Here is a 15,580-nt window from a genome sequence, read left to right as displayed (position 1 = left end):
AGTTAATAGCTGCGGTTTAAGAACAGGGTAAGATAAATCAGGTCCCTCCGAGTGATCAGGCTGGTTCTGAGTGAGTTGTCATCAGGCACTAGTGTGGTGTAGTCTGGGAGCACGTTGAGCCTTAGAGCTGTTTTCCAGCGAGACTAAACTGCCTCCGATCTGCACTGGCTACCATTAGCTTACTCTTTCCAGGACAGACCTTTATCCCATTTCCTTTTAGATAAGACCATTAGAAATATTGTCCAGGTGAGTTCCTGGCATACAAATTCCTACAATGGGATCAGATTTATTTTGTGTCCACTCTTTGATAGTCTTTAAAGGATTTTTTTTTAATATATATATCTTTTATCCCTCAGCTTATATGGAACTACCAAAAACATTGACCTGTTTCCAGCACTGATGGTGGAGGATCTTGTCCCTGGTACCAGAGTTGGACCAACGCTGATGTGCTTGTTAACAACACAGTTCAGCAGGCTGAGGCATGGAGACAGGTACAGTCATCAGAGTCAACCTAAAGTCTTTGGTGTTCTGTTTGATGACGTTTGCCCCCTTTGAGGTAACAACAGAACCTGTCATTTTTCACTGTTGCTTCTCGTATGATACTAGGCAGGGTTTCCTCTGCCTGGTGCGTGCGGGAGGACTTGCCACAGTTACCGTCAGCGTGTCCTTTCATGATTTAACAATTCCCTTTCCACGGGACACTGGACACCACCGAGGATGTGTCCGTTGTCTCCTCAAAATGCTGAAAATATCTCTAGGAGCGAATTTCCCGTTTGCTCCTTGTGCAAGTGAGAGCCTTCTTGGCCTGATGATGCACGTAGGGCAGGAGCACTGCAGACCCACCCACACACCCCCCAGCCTGCTGCAGCAGAGCTCTTTGGAGCTTGGGATTCCCCTGCAAGGGGCTGTATGTGTGGGGTGGTGGCCCTCAGATCTGCCCAGCAGCTCATGGGGGTCGTGGCTTCACGGTTGTCTGACAACAGAATAAAAGCCCCTTTCAGCGGTCTCGGTGCAGCCCCGTAGATGTAGAGGAACTCTTCTCCCCCTCCCGGCCTCACTCCCTGTCCTCCTCTCCTACTCCTGAGTCACACTGTGATTACCACCCGCTGCAGGTTTTGGTATGAGAATCCTGGAGTCTTCACGCCGGCGCAGCTGACTCAGATCAGGCAGGCGTCCCTTGCTCGTGTCATCTGTGACAACAGCGACCGCATTCAGCAGCTGCAGAGAGACGTCTTCCGGGTGGCCTCGTACCCCCAGGGCATGGTCGGCTGCGAGGAGATTCCCGCGGTGGACCTGCGCCTCTGGCAGGACTGCTGCGAAGGTGGGAAGGAGGCTGATGGCCCTGGGGGGTATCACCCAACACCATCTCTTTATATAAAATGCCAGGAGCTGGTTTCATGGTGCTCCATGAGAACCACGTGTTAGGCAAGGGGAATAGCTGCGATGGATGTGGCCAAGGGTCCACCAACTTCAAATCTTCTGCCTCTGGCAGCTGCTGATAGCTCGTGCTTACAGGGTGAGACTGAAATAGGGTGTAGGCATGGTGATCTCCACCACGTAACCGAACAAACACATCTGGGAGCCTGTAAAGCTCCTCCATCACAGCGCACATCCTGCCGTGGTCTCTTTGTGCTATGTTCTGGCACAGATGTCCTCCCAAGACACGGGAATCCCCGCGTGGTGCACGCCCTGTTATGCACCTTTGCTGTCTCCTTCACTCTGCTGTAAGAGCGGCACCAAGGGTGGGTGGGGAAGGAGAGCAGCACTGACTTGTTCACACATCACTTCAGGATGAATGGTTCATTAAAGACGAGTGCTCATGCGGGCTTTCCCTTCCTTCCCAAGACTGCCAGACACGTGGGCAATTCAGGGCTCTTTCCCAGCGCTTCCGAAGCAAGAGGTCTCCTGGATTCAGCTACCCAGAAGAAAACCCTGCCAAGCATAAGCCTGCCTTCCCCAGGTGCAGTATTGCCACTTCTTTTGTTTCTGTCCTGAAGTGTAAGACAATTTTTAATAACTTAATCCACTCGGGCCTTTAACATGGGAATTCTGCGCTGAAGCCTGGAGAGTTTCAGTAAGTCAATGCTGAGCTTGATCAGAATCCTCCAACACTTCAGCACAGAGCATGACTCTGCTGTTTAAATATCTGGGCAGATCAGGGACACCGTAAATGGCTGTTCAACTGACCTCCCTTGGCAGGCAAGGCGGGTAGCTGGGCTCTTCTGCGCCCCATTTGTGATTTGGAGGCTGATGTTGGAGAAGGCAGAATGATCCAGGTGATAGGCCTGGACGGGAAGACGTACGAAGAACGGCTGAGGTCACTGAGCCTGTTCAGCCTGGAGAAGAGGAGGCTGAGAGGAGACCTCATCACAGTCTACAACTTCCTCGTAAGGGGGTGTCGAGAGACAGGAGACCTTTTCTCCATTAACACCAGTGACAGGACCCGCGGGAACGGGGTTAAGCTGAGACAGGGGAAATTTAGGCTTGACATCAGGAGGGGGTTCTTCACAGAGAGGGTGGTTGCACACTGGAACAGGCTCCCCAGGGAAGTTGTCACTGCACCGAGCCTGTCTGAATTTAAGAAGAGATTGGACTGTGCACTTAGTCACATGGTCTGAACTTTTGGGTAGACCTGTGCGGTGTCAAGAGTTGGACTTGATGATCCTTAAGGGTCCCTTCCAACTCAGAATATTCTATGATTCTATGATTCTATTTTGTAATCCGGGAAGCCAACGTTTCAGTAATCCCTTTCGCTTTTTATCCCTCTCCCCAGAAATGAGGTGCCTTCTCCAAGCCCTTCTTCCAGAAAGAATCTCGAGTCCCTTGTGGGTGAACTGGAGAAGACAGTTGCTTCCCTACGGAAACAGGTAAAGCTGTGTGCTGCGATATTTGTCTCCTGTGGAGCTCTGTGGAGTCTGGAGCGGGATTTAGCCACCTGCAGCCTCAGCAGCTTCTGTGCCCTCCAGAGCCAAGAGCAGCCATCTGACCAAAGGGAGCTAACGGGTACAGAGGAGGTAGAGCTGGGAGAGGAGGTGAAGTCGAGCCCTGTGAGCTCAGACCTCCACAGCTGCAGGGTGAAATGCAAGTTTGAGGCTTAGTGAAAATGACTCGAGCTGGCACTTTTTTATTTGATTGGAACAAGTTAGAGATGGTCTGTGCAAGTGCAGGCTCCTCTTAGAGCTGCTGGTTTTTCATCCCCACCAGGTGAATGTCTTAGAGAGCCAGCTGAGGTGGCGCCACAGGAACTCCAGCACATACGGACAGGGGAAGAAGACTGGAGAGAAGTGGAGAAAAAGATGACCGTGTTGCCTGTTCGTATGAGGTGAGTGTGTTTGTTCTGGGCTGGGGTCCTCCAGGAGGATGTGGTGGGATGCCCGAGCAGTCTTCACCTACAGAAGAGACTGCAGAAAGGGATGGAGCAATCCAGTGGTGAATGGGACAAGAGGTAATGTGCTTAAATGCAGCAGGCTAGACACCATTTCTAACAGTAATGATTAGTGACTCACTGCAGTGGGTTGTCTGGGGACCTTGTGGCATATCCATTCCTGGAGGTCTTTTAGGAACTGGTTTGGCAAAGATGGGGAAAGACATAAGTATAGGATGGACGAGGTGGACTGGGTGAGGTGTCTGAGGTCTGTTCTCTGGGACTCCAGGTGGATTTCTTCTAGCAACGCTTAATACCACAACCCCAAATCCAACAGCCTCCCAAGGACCTTTGTGGGGAGAGATATCAGAAAGCGCAGCGATGGAGTAGGTGGACTGGTTCCCCCTCGGGGTAACGAGGACACCTGGGCAGATGGAGCAATCCATTATTTGCTTACATACTGACAGAGATTCCCCCCTCGAGTCACTCTCTCCTGAAAGCACCAGTCCTCTGCTTGCTCAGCTCCATCCAAGGCAGCAGGTCTGCTGTAAGCAGCGCTCAGCACGGGGACTCCTGCCGCTGCTCAGCTGTGGTCTGTGAGACCTCTGGTTCCCCGTGCTCAGGGTCGCGGTGAGCGCAGGCTGAGATCCTTCACCACTTCCCATAGAGATCCCTGCAGCTGTGGAAGAGAGGATAAACAACTTGCTGGCACCTGCCAGTCTGGGGGAGGCATCTAATAGTTTTTACATGTTGCAAATGATTACTCCAGGGACGAGAGCAGAGGGGTTATGCAGAAGCATTGCTTTGCCAGGCAGTCGCATCCTCTGGAAGTCACATTGCAGGAGAGGGCAAGCAAAGCCTGGTCTGTGCTGATAATCTCAGTGGAAAACAGAAGGGGAAGCCTTTGAGCTGGCCATGCCATTTCCAGCCTGTTTTGGTATGCGGATTCTTACAGATTTACTGGCCGAACATTGATCCCCTTTAGAAATCTGACAACCTTTGGTTGCGGTCTGACCCGTGTAAAATGGCTTTTTCTTGACATCGTTTGCAGATCCTTGAAGAGTGCTGTGGGGTTTACAGGGTCCCTGAAAAGTGTTTGTGTGGTTTCAAAGGATCACTGCTGGTTTTGTGCTGCAGTCGTGCACACCCCAGGCACGCCAGGCACTGTACCAGTGGTGATCTCGACCTCCCATTGAGTTTTTGTGCTTTCCTACACCATTTCAGGTGCCCAGTGACCCGCACTCCTGCTCTCCACCAGCCAGCCCAACCCACTCCCAGAGGACTCCGAAAGAGCAACCCACGAGCCCCCGCCATGCTCTGCCTCCTCTCCTGCCTCCCACACCGCCTCCGTCCCAGGACAACCGTACTTCTGCCTGCATTGAGCCCCTGCACTGACTGCTCCGAGCCCTCCACCTCCCGGACTTCCTCTGCTTGTCAGCCTCTGAGACGGGCTCTGGCACTTGCCCCGGGTGATGGTGACAGAGCAGCAGTCTGCCGAGATGCCACCTTCTGCCACACGTCCCCAGGAAACGGAGGATAACCAAAGCTGCTTTAGTGTTACCGCCGTGCCCTTCTCTTCCCACGCACCCCGTCGTCATCCACTGCCCTCGTCTGCAACGCTCACGGTGAAGCATGACCTCTCTCAAATGCACTGTCGCCGAGCCCTCGTGCCAGGGAGCATCTGAAGAAATCTGGGTAGGGTTTAAAAAAAATAAAAACAAAACAACAAGGACAAAAAAAAAAAAAGAATAAACATGAGACCCCAAACAAATCTCATGCCAGCAGAAGGAGCAAAAGGAACCCGAGGGCCCTGGAAAGCACCCTTTTGGCTGGGCTTGGGTCTGCGCCACCAGCGATGAGGCGAATCCAAAGCCTGGGGAAGGCTCCTGGCTGGCTGAGCGCTTCGGGACAGGATGGCAGAAGCAGCAGACCACCACGGCAGCCCTGGGCTGCTGAGATCAGCCCCCGTCCTGTGCCATCTGTTTGGTAACAAGTGGCACGTCCTGAGTTGTATTACCCTGCGAGTCACCTCCCGTTACGTGCCCGGCACTCAAAAACATCTTCCTCACCATGAACCGCATTCTCCAAGTTCCTGCCCTTCTGAGGGTTTTAATTAGGTTGATGTTTCTCCCTTTTTTTTTCCCCTCCCAAAAGGCTCTTCACTGGAAGATGTGTTTTGAGTGTAAACGTAACAGGACCTGGAACAGAACCTCAGATAATTAGATGTAATGGGCGCCCTCGTTAGTGGAGGGGAGCTGCTGGTTTCCGTCAATTAGTGCGGAAGAACACGATGTGCGGCGTTTGACACATGGATGAATGCAAAGTGCTGCTTGTGTTTATTGCTCATAGGTGCTCTGCAACCAAACCAGGACTCTGTAACCAGCTCCACAGAACAGGTCTTCTGGTTTCCTTGCTCTTTGGAGGTGCTTTTTAGTGGTGCTAGAACTGAGGTCCCTGTGTGTTCGCCATAGCCACAAATCCGTGGGCGGGTTGGTTTTAATACACCTCTGAAAACCAACCACAGGGACCGAGAGAAAATACTTGACCCATTAGGGATCTGTGCCGTCCTTACCTTTTTCACTTTTCCCCCTGTCCTCCCACCCTTCTTCCCCAGTGCAAGGATCCAAAACTTGTTACAAATGTGCTTTTTCTTTCCCTTTCTGTTTTTAGGTGTGTTGTAGTACCAAAGGGATTCAAAGCAGCAGGGATGCTCCTGGAACGGAATAGAAAAATAAAAAAAAGATACTGAAAAAGGTGGTGATTTATCAGCTGGTTCCTGGCGTGGGACTCGGAGCCCTGCGTGCGTGTGCTGTGTAGACAGAGGTTTGCAGTGATGAGTGTGTGCTATGCATGTCTGGTGAGCTCGGCTCGGAGGCGGTATTTAGTCCTCAGGGATGTTTGTCATTTTGCAGTACTCTTTCATTTAGGTGCAAATCAAGGTCCAAAGCCTTGTGTGTTATAAATCAGCTGCACTCGTCTATCGGTCGTACCACTAGAGAGTCTAATCCCGCAGAGGTCAATAAAGGTAAATCAGACTCCAGTCTCCTTCTGCAAACCACAAGTTTACCAAGTCCCCATTCAAAACAGCGAGGCATAAACGTTTGGTGCTCCATCTGATCAGATCATCTCTAAACGCATAAGCAGGCAGCCCATTTCCTTCCCCATGGAGCATGACGTGAGGAGCAGCCTTGCCAGAAGTGCTGCTGAAGGGCAGCAGAGGGGAGGACGGCCGCTGCTTTTCCCCCACTGGGGTTGCAGATCCTTTTTGTCCACAAATCTCCGTTTTTCTCAAGTGGGAAAAATACAGGGAGAAAATAAATGTCTGTGTGTGCCACCAAGAGCGTGAAAAATCCCCAGAGTCATTCAGGTGGGGATTTTTAAGTCATATGGCACAGCCCTACCTGGGAGGAGGCTGCTTCAGGGCCTTGCTGAAGTAGCAGTCCTCAGCTCGAACCCACTACAATAACATTCCCCCCCCCCCCCCTTTTTTTTTTCAAATTTGCTTTGAAAACCCAGCTGCACACCCAAAAGGAGCTATCTGCAGCAATTACAGCAGGGGAGGATCAAAATAACAGGCTCAAGGCCAGGAGCTGAGTTCCTGGGGGAGTAGCTCGCGCCGAGCACAAACCTCCCCCTAATTAGATGAAACATTTAAGTGACAAAACCCACGCAGGGGCGACTTGGGGGGGGCTGCAGTTGGGATTTCTCAGCAGAGAAGCGCGTTGCAGGCAGCTTAAAGCATGCTACCTCTACGTGAGGTGTAAATCTCCATCTTTCTGCAGCTGCTGGGGGTTGGCAGGGGCTTTGCTGTGTGTTTGTGTCCGGCTGTGAGCGGGGCTGCGAGGGTTTGGCTGCGGGGGGCACACGGTGCATGGGGCTGATGCTGGTGCTGTGGCCGGCGAAGGTCAGCGGGTGCTGGGGGGGCCCCATCCCTGCCACAGGCTGGGCAAGACCCTGAGGGGTCTGGGAAGCGGATTCCTTGGAAATCCCGTGTAATGAGAAAGGGAAATCAAGGGGAAGAGGGGAATGCTTCAGCGGGGTGACGCTCGGAGACCATTACAGACCCAATGGAGAAGGGTTCTGGTGTGAAAAACCCCCCAATGTTCCCCCAGCAAACCCGCAAACCACTTCAAGTCTCTTATAGGTTATTTCCCTAATTCTTTTTTAACCCTTGCACATTTGTGGACGCAATCATTTTCCCCTAGAAAAAAAACAAAACCAAACCAAAACAAACCACCCTCCCACAGCCCAAATCTACTAACCCGAGCCTGCCACTTCATCACAAGAGCTGCTCACAGAGCAGAGAGCTGCGCTCCGGCAACAAGCATCAGAGCGGGCGTTAAAATAATAATTAAATAGAAAAAAAAAAAAAAGAGAGAAAGAGAGAGAAGCCTTTCTCCTTCCCGGCCGTGCCGCGGCTCCAGCTGTGCCGGTCTGCCAGATGTGCCCGCAGGTGCGCGCCGGGGCTGCCGCCTGCAGCCGCGTCCCGCCCGCGCACCCAGCCCAGCAGCCACCCCACCAGCCCGACCAGTTTCACTTTCAGAAATAGGAACTTGGCGGCGCCGGGCGCCCAGACGCACACGCGGGTCGGGACGAAGGCGGCGAGCTGCCGGCACGCGCGGGGTCCGGCGGCATGAACCCCAGCGCGCCCTTTCCTCCGGCTTCCCGAAGGACATAGGAAAAGGAGAGCGGCGGCGGCCGGGCACCGCGTCCCCCCCGTCCCCCCGGGGATGGAGCAGTTTGTCCGCAAGCGTTTGACCTTCTTGACATCCTTCTGGAACAAGCTGTGGCCCCGCTCCGGCCCGGATAGCTGCTCGCTGGGGTACTTTGGTTCCGATTCTGTTTCGCTGCACTCGGAGTCCAGCTCGGTTTCCTTCATCCCAAAGTCCTCTCTCTTTATCGCTTTATACGCTTTCACAGCCCGCAGTGCAGACGAACTGAGCATAAACGCAGGGGACAAACTGCGTGTCCTCAGAGAAGAAGGAGAGTATGTCTTAGCCCGGAGGCTGCTGGGGGAACCGGCCATGGGTTACGTCCCCGCCGCCTACGTGGCCAACCTCAGCCAGGGCTCCTCCGCTCACCGGCCGTAAGTACCCGGGGCTCGGACCCCAACGCGTGTCCGTGCCGGGTGGCAGGGTGGTCCCGTGGGGACAGGCAGCAGGAGCACAAACTCCTCGTCCCCGGTTTTTACAGGGCTGAGGTGGGACCCACTGGGGAGGTTTTCCTCCTCCTGAGACTGATATTGGTGGGGTGGGGGTGTTCAGTGCAGGGGCAGCGCTGCTGGTTCCCCTTCCCCGGTGTTAAACCCTGGCACGGGACCGGGTGGACCAGGAGGAGATGTGCACGGGGGTAGCTGCGGTGCCCAAAGAGCGGGTCACCGCTTGCTCCGGCTCCTCTGCCTCTCTCCCTGCATTGCTGGGGAGGCAGCAGGGAGGGATGGAGCTGGGGAGGCTGCCAGGAGCTGCGTCTGAGCCCTGCTGGCTCCAAAGAGCCCGGGAGCACGGGGAGAAGTGGTTCAGGCTGAGACCCACCGGGGAAGCCTGGAGCTTTTTAGGACCAAGTTGTGCCCGTGGTGTTCTCATGCACCCCGGACTGGGGGCTCCCTCCCTGCCGCTGCCTCTCCCACCCGCACAGAGCTGGGGTTAGCCTCCCAGCCCTCTCCCAGCTGGGGAAAACCCAGGCTTGTCCTTGTACGGGGCAGCCCGGTCCCGACACGCCAGGCAAAGCGCCCCGAGAGGCTGCTGCTCCCTGGCACGAGGTCCTGAGTGGTACTAAGCAGTGGGGGCAGGTGGAGGTCATCACCATGCAGACTCCCACTGCTCCCCCCCCAGCTGGGGGTAAAGGAAAATAAGGCTGCAAAGCTTGCAGCCAGCAGGATGGGGGAGACCCTCCTCACCCTGCCTGCGTTTTGGGGCAAATCGGCGAGATTTGGGACCACGCTGTCAAGAACTTGGGGTTCAGCTCCGTGCTGCGTTCTGGTTGCACAGAGCAGTGTGGCAGGCTGAGGCTGAGTGAGGGTCTGTGCCCATGGGTCCGTGGGTGCCTATGGGACCCCATCCCGGGGACGGGGGCGAGGGCGATGCCGCGGGGCCGGTGAGCGGCCGACGTGCGCGGCTTTGCAGCCGGAGCGAGCCCTGGGCACGCAGACTCCCCGGAGCCGCAGGTCGCAGCTGGGTGGTAATTTGTTCAGCTGCAGCCAAGCCATCACGTATAATTTCCTGCACGGCTTCCCAGACGCCGGGGATCCCGGCTAATGACGAAACCTCGGGCTTTGCACGTCCCGGCCGCGTTAGGCTGAACGAAGCTGCCTCTTCCCTGGCCTCGCGTGCGTCACGCGGGCGTTGGGCCAGAGCTGCCAACCTGCCTTTTCTTGCCGGGGGATTTCGTGGCATGAAACTGGGGGGGGGTTGGCTGGGTCCTCCCCCTCTTGGCTCAGCATTGCTGTCACGCTGCGCTGCTGCAGCCTGGAGAGGTCTGCGTGGGAGAGACGTGGGTTGGAGGGCTCTCAGAGCTCCTTGTGAGCTGCAGGTCAAGCACTGCGGGGAGTTCCTGCTCCCCTGGCAGGGCAGGTGGGTGCAGCCCCACAAAAAGAGACAGAAATGCCCAATTTTGCTGTTTTCTGAGCTTGGAGGGAAGCTAACGCAGCCCGTAGACCTGTCTCGGTGCATGCAGAGGGTAAGCTGGAAATTCCTTTTACTTGGAGAGGGGTGAAAGCATTAAAAAAAATACATCAAAGAAAAAAAAACATACAAATAAACAAAGAAAAGCAACAGCAAGAAAATGGTTTGAAGTTAGGAAATTTAGGAAATTGTGCTAAAATGCAACAAGTACCCATGAAAGCAAGGAAACGAAGCAGCCCCGGGTGCAGGCTGGCCACGGCGCACGAGGGCAGAGGCGTTTGCAGGCTCTGTGCCGCTCGGGAGGTGGCTGCTCGGAGGATGAGCAAGCTGGGGGGGGGCTGCTTCCATCCCCTAACTCAGCTGGGGCCGGGTGAGGGTGCTGGAGCTCTGGGGGCCACTGTGGCCCTGGCTGTGCAAACCCTGTGCAAGCATAACCCCAGTGCATCCTGCCCCGGCCCCTGGTCCTGGGGGTCAGGGACCAGGTCCCTGGCCCTGGGGGGGTCCCTGGCCCTGGGGGGTCCCAGCCCGGCTCTGACCGGCCTCTGCTCTCCCCCCAGCTGGTATTTCAGCAAGATCAGCCGCAGCGAGGCCGAGCAGCTCCTCCTCTCTCCTCCCAACCAGCACGGCTCCTTCCTCGTCCGGGACAGCGAGAGCAACAAGGGCGAGTACTCTCTCTCAGGTAATTTTGGGGCAATTACCCAGAGAAGATGAGCACGGGGAAAGGAGCCAGGCCATTCCCAGGAGCAGCTCCCGGCTCAGCCAGCACAGGGGCAGAAAAATGTGGAAATATGTTTAAAGTTTCTTGTTGAAAGGAGCTGACTGCTTCCTAAAGGCAGGGGGAGAGCTCATGGGTGCAGGCGTGGGTTGTGGGATGACCGTGGCAAAGGAAAGTGCCTTGCTCCTGCCGAGGGTACGAAAGCCACGAACAATTTCCAGCAGTTTAAATGACAGATTTGCAGCCCTAATGCCCGGAATTTCATTCCAGTGGCTTTTGTCATCCGAGGATTGTCTAAAAGCACGCTGCCACTCCGGGTTGCCAGGGCCTGGGCAGGTTCAGCCCAGGCAGCGTTGTTCCCCTCTGCTCCTCTCCAAGCCAAAAACATCTCCCAGAAATTCCTGGCAAGCCCCACGTCCCCAAAGTCCCCACGCCGCGGCCTGCCTTCCGCAGCTACAGCCGCTTCTGATTCACCGACCTCGGTGAACTCAGGTGCTCTCCGAGCAGCTCGTTTGCATGGGGAATGAGTTCCTCTGCCAAAGCATCGCCTCCCCGGCCCAAAGCCACCCACTGCCAGGAGCCTGCTGAGCCAGGAGCTGGGGAAAGGAGGGGGCGCAAAGCTCCGGGGCGAGCTGGGTTGCTTTAGGGGGAATTCAAGAGCCTGGGAGTGGGAGCGGAGGGGTTCAGCGGGCCGCGGGCAGGAGCTGAGATTTCCCCCTCCTGGGCTCCCCGCAGTGCGCAACCACGCCAAAGTCAGCCATTTCCGCATCTGCAAGAGCCCCGGGGGCAGCCTGTACATCCAGAAGGGGCATCCCTTCCCCGACATGGAGGAGCTCCTCGCCTTCTACACCGAGAACTGGAAGGTCATCCAGAGCCCCTTGCTGCAGCCCTGCAGCCCCACGGTGCGTACCGGCTCCTGCCGCTGCCATCTGCCCCCTTCCCCAGATTTTTTATCTCCCTTTTTTTTTATCTCCTTTTGGCCGAGCTGGGTACATCTGCTGTTTTTTTTTTGTTGTTGTCGTTTTGTTTTTTTTGCTGGCAGGTGCCTGGCAGGTGTGAATTATTTAGTTACTTTTTGCCTAGAAGACTTCCAGGGTGGGAAGAGAGGAAAGGAAAAAAAAAAAAGAAAACATAAGGAAAAATAGAAATAATGCCTACCCATTTGGGATTTGAGCTCCATTAAACTACAAGTTTAAATACCCCATTAATACAGCTGTCAGCTTCACATTTATTGGCCACGTTAAGGGTGGAGGTATTATTTATGTGTACCTATAGCTGCCTTACCCTGGCTTTTTGTCCAGCCAAAATGCACAAGTTTTTCTGAAACGTTTGCTCCGTGCCAAAGACTGGAAACCACGCTGCTACAAGTCCCTTCGATACTGAGTCAGGAAACAGCTGCGCTTCCAAGTTTTTCGAGAATATAATAAAACCATACTGCTTTTACATGGTGTTCATGCCAATTACCGTGGCACTCATAAATCCAAGTGCAATACCAATCCCAAATTACCGGCTCACTTCCTGGTTAGAAATACTTTCATCAATTATGGCTTAGAAATAACAATTAAACGTGTGAATAATTCGAGAGTGAGAGAGAAAGGCGTCAGATGAAAGAAACGCTTAGTGGCCTGAAGTCTCGATCAGCCATCGCATGCAACGATGTTCATCTAGTCATTTTTATTTAGCGGTGGACAGAGAGAAAAGCCACCTGTGGGGGGTGATGAGGTGATGTACAGCTCGAATTCCTGATATTTACGCAGTCCCTGTGCGCACCGTGCCCCCTGCAGCGGCTGCCCCGCGCTTTGTGGCCCCCAGGGAGCACTTGGGCATTATTGTGCCATGCCCGGGGCGCTGCCACCGGCACCGAGAGCCGGTGCTGGCCATGCCGCAGGTCCCGGCGGGTCCGAGCGTGCCGTGCCCCTTCCGCAGACCCCCCCCGAGAGGGACGGCTGGGAGCGCCCACGCTGGGAGTTCACCCTGCGGAGGAAGCTGGGCGAGGGCTACTTCGGAGAGGTGTGGGAAGGGCTGTGGAGGAACTCCGTGCCGGTGGCCATCAAGATCATCAAAGGTGCGTGGGGGAGAGGATGTCGGTGGCGGTCTATGGGGTCTTGGTCGCTGCCACAACGTTCACCCCCTTGTTTCTGAGCCCTCTTTGTCCCCGTGTCTGCCTTTCCAAGCAGATGGTGGCAGGAGCCGGCAAGTAGCCACTGGCCTGTGGATACAAAATGTCTCAGTCCAGCGGGCTCATGATAATCGATAAGTCAAATTAAGCCAAGTTAAGTCAGGCGGGTTTGTGATAAGTCCCAGTGGAACAATGATGCTGAAAATGGGATCCAAAGCCCCGTGGAAAACATCTCACGAGTGTTTGGATCGGAGGCGCTGGGTGGGCAGGTATCAGCCCTGAAAACAGGGGTGGGCTTCAGGGATAAAGGTCCTCATCCCACCTTAGAGGTGCTGAGCAGCCAATGTAAGGGTGAGAAAGTGGCTCACGATGGCTGCGCCGGCTTTCCCCCCCAGCTGACATGAAGGCAGAGGACTTCACCAAGGAGATCCAGAACCTGAAGCGCTTGAGGCACGAGAAGCTGATCCAGCTGCACGCCGTCTGCTCGCTGGATGAGCCCGTGTACATCATAACCGAGCTCATGAGGAAAGGCAACCTCCACAGCTACCTCAACAGTGAGTGCTGCTGGTGGCAGTGTGGGGACAGGATGGCTCCAGAAGGCCCTACAAACCCGAGTGAGGACCCTAAGAGAGAACAAGCCCTGTTCTTGTCCTATTGTCAGCCGTGACACAGAGCAAGCCTCAGGTGCTTGGTGGAGGAGGGCCTGGGTGACCCCAAGACTGAAGGACATGGTCTGGTGTCAACCCTTTGGTGTCCCACCAGCACGCAGGAACCCCTCGGCTGTGTTTGGGCAATGCCACCTCACTGGGAGTGGTTGGGTGGGACAGTTACCTCTGGTTAGATGGGGCCACAGATTTAAGGTTCTTCATTTCCCCCTTGAATAACGGGTCCCATACTGCCAGTGCAGGGTCTCGTCCCAAACCAGAACAGCTAAAACAGACGATGTTAGATTGCCCCAAATGCCTGGGTCGTTTGGGTTAACAGGTCCTGAAGGGAAGTCCCTGGGCACCTCCCACCTGCTCAACATCGCCTGCCAGGTGGCGGATGGGATGAGGTACCTGGAGGAGAAGCACATTGTCCACCGGGACTTGGCGGCCAGAAACATCCTGGTGGGAGAGGAACTCACCTGCAAAATCGCCGATTTTGGGCTGGCCCGGCTCCTCAAGGTCAGTCAGCGGGATCTGCATTGCCACCGAGCTGCCCTAGGCTGCAGACAGCCCCTGCTGCCCCTTCCCTAACCCACGGCCCCAGCAAGACCCCAAAAGCAGCGGCTGCATTCCTCATTCAGTCCCTCAAAACCCATCTCCCTTTCCTTTCCAGGATGACATCTACTCCACCAGCAGCAGCACCAAAATCCCGGTGAAGTGGACGGCCCCGGAGGCAGCCAACTACCGCACCTACTCCCTCAAGTCCGACGTCTGGTCCTACGGGATCCTGCTCTACGAAGTCTTCACCTACGGGCAGATCCCCTATGAAGGTAGGGCTGGTGGGCCCCTCCAGCACCGCTCCATCTGCACTCCGAGCAGCTTTTCCTTCTGCAACGGAGATGGAAACACCTCCTGGGACATGAGCTTGGTCACTTTGGGGGTTGCTTAGAGGGATTTTCGGTGCTGCACGACCCAGGGGGCTGCAAGGTGCCGTGGGCTGGAAGATCCATCCCATGCTAAACCTGTGGCTGATGCCATTTTGTAGCAGCACTGCTTGACATCTTGGCCCGTTGCGGGCCAGGACACACCATCGGGGTGTCTTCTGGTGCTGTCAGAGTGAGGGGAGTCTTCTCCTTCCTTGCAGGAATGACGAACCAAGAAACCGTACGGCAAATCACCAGGGGCTACCGCCTCCCCCGGCCCAGCTCCTGCCCCCCCGAGATCTACAGCATCATGCTGGAGTGCTGGAGTGGCAACACGGAGGAGCGGCCCACCTTCCTGGCGCTGCGGGAGAAGCTGGGCTTCATCTACAGGCGCCTGCTCAACTCCCTGTCCTGAGCCCCCTTCCCACCACCCTTCCTGCAAAGCCCCCTCCACGCCAGCTCTTGCCGAGTGGCTTCTTCCTCCTCTCTTGCCCTCCACCAGGGCTCCGAGGAAGGCACATCCCCCAAAAAACCTGCCCGTGGCCCCTCTTGGTGAGGACGCAGGGAGGTGGCCAAGGGAAAAGGCAACGAGGTGGGGAAGATTCGTTGCCAGAGCTTGGCCGTGTCTTGAGAAGCCCCGTGGCAGTGAAGGCATCGCCCCAGGTTCACATCTCCGTTCAGCCAGTAGGGAGGGAGGTCCCTGACGCTCCCCACGCCCACATGAAGGTTTGCAGTTTGTGTCCAGTTGTGGCTCCGCTTGATTTTCTTGTAGCGTGTGTCCGGTGTATTTATCAATAAATGCGTGCGCACCCATCCCTCCATCCCTCCATCCCTCCATCCCTCCATCCCTCCATCCCTCCATCCCTCCACCCTCCCTCCACCCCAGCTGGGGCAGTGCCGGCTGCTCTGCCCTCTCCGCACTGCCCCACCAGCGGACGGAGGTGTACAACCAGCTCTGCTCCTGCGAACACAGCTGGAACATCTCCAGGTGCTTTAAGCCCTTGGGGGGGAACAACCCCGTTCCCGCAGGCAGCTCCAGCTCCTCATCTCGGCCACCATCGTGTGGCTGCTCCAAGGAAAATGTCTTGTTTCAAACCATGCCAAGGTGCAGAGGGTGTCAGCACTGTCTATAAGAGGCTGCTTCACCCGGTTTTGCTGCAGCACAGAAGCATTGAACCCTTCGGCATGGTTT

At 55.5% G+C, this 15,580-nt stretch overlaps 2 protein-coding genes across 6 annotated transcripts in view; both read left to right on the top strand.

Moving 5' to 3' along the window:
• Window positions 1-4,973, top strand: part of LOC118176664 (peroxidasin homolog) — a 44,723-nt gene extending 39,750 nt beyond the window's left edge. For all 4 annotated transcript variants that reach the window (XM_035343773.1, XM_035343772.1, XM_035343774.1 and 1 more), the window contains 6 exons: window positions 357-491; window positions 1,113-1,321; window positions 1,846-1,960; window positions 2,774-2,867; window positions 3,205-3,322; window positions 4,589-4,973. In XM_035343773.1, coding sequence (XP_035199664.1) covers window positions 357-491; window positions 1,113-1,321; window positions 1,846-1,960; window positions 2,774-2,867; window positions 3,205-3,300 — 649 coding nt within the window. In that variant the 3' untranslated portion in view covers window positions 3,301-3,322; window positions 4,589-4,973. The remainder of the gene's footprint in view (window positions 1-356; window positions 492-1,112; window positions 1,322-1,845; window positions 1,961-2,773; window positions 2,868-3,204; window positions 3,323-4,588) is intronic.
• Window positions 4,974-7,893: 2,920 nt separating this feature from the next.
• Window positions 7,894-15,209, top strand: LOC118176665 (tyrosine-protein kinase Srms-like). 2 transcript variants are annotated; one of them, XM_035343777.1, is made up of 9 exons: window positions 7,894-8,186; window positions 8,285-8,450; window positions 10,542-10,663; window positions 11,435-11,601; window positions 12,626-12,764; window positions 13,214-13,372; window positions 13,803-13,984; window positions 14,139-14,295; window positions 14,610-15,209. In XM_035343777.1, the coding sequence occupies exons 2-9, from the start codon at window positions 8,389-8,391 to the stop codon at window positions 14,801-14,803; spliced, it is 1,182 nt and encodes a 393-aa protein (XP_035199668.1). In that variant the 5' UTR covers window positions 7,894-8,186; window positions 8,285-8,388; the 3' UTR covers window positions 14,804-15,209. The 2 variants fall into 2 exon arrangements, with proteins under 2 accessions (XP_035199668.1, XP_035199667.1); XM_035343776.1 differs by having other exon boundaries at window positions 7,894-8,450.
• Window positions 15,210-15,580: the final 371 nt, after the last annotated feature.

The sequence above is a fragment of the Oxyura jamaicensis genome, chromosome 20 (genome assembly GCF_011077185.1).
Source record: "Oxyura jamaicensis isolate SHBP4307 breed ruddy duck chromosome 20, BPBGC_Ojam_1.0, whole genome shotgun sequence".
NCBI classification, from domain to species: domain Eukaryota; kingdom Metazoa; phylum Chordata; class Aves; order Anseriformes; family Anatidae; genus Oxyura; species Oxyura jamaicensis.
This window is presented reverse-complemented; position numbering and strand designations above follow the sequence as displayed.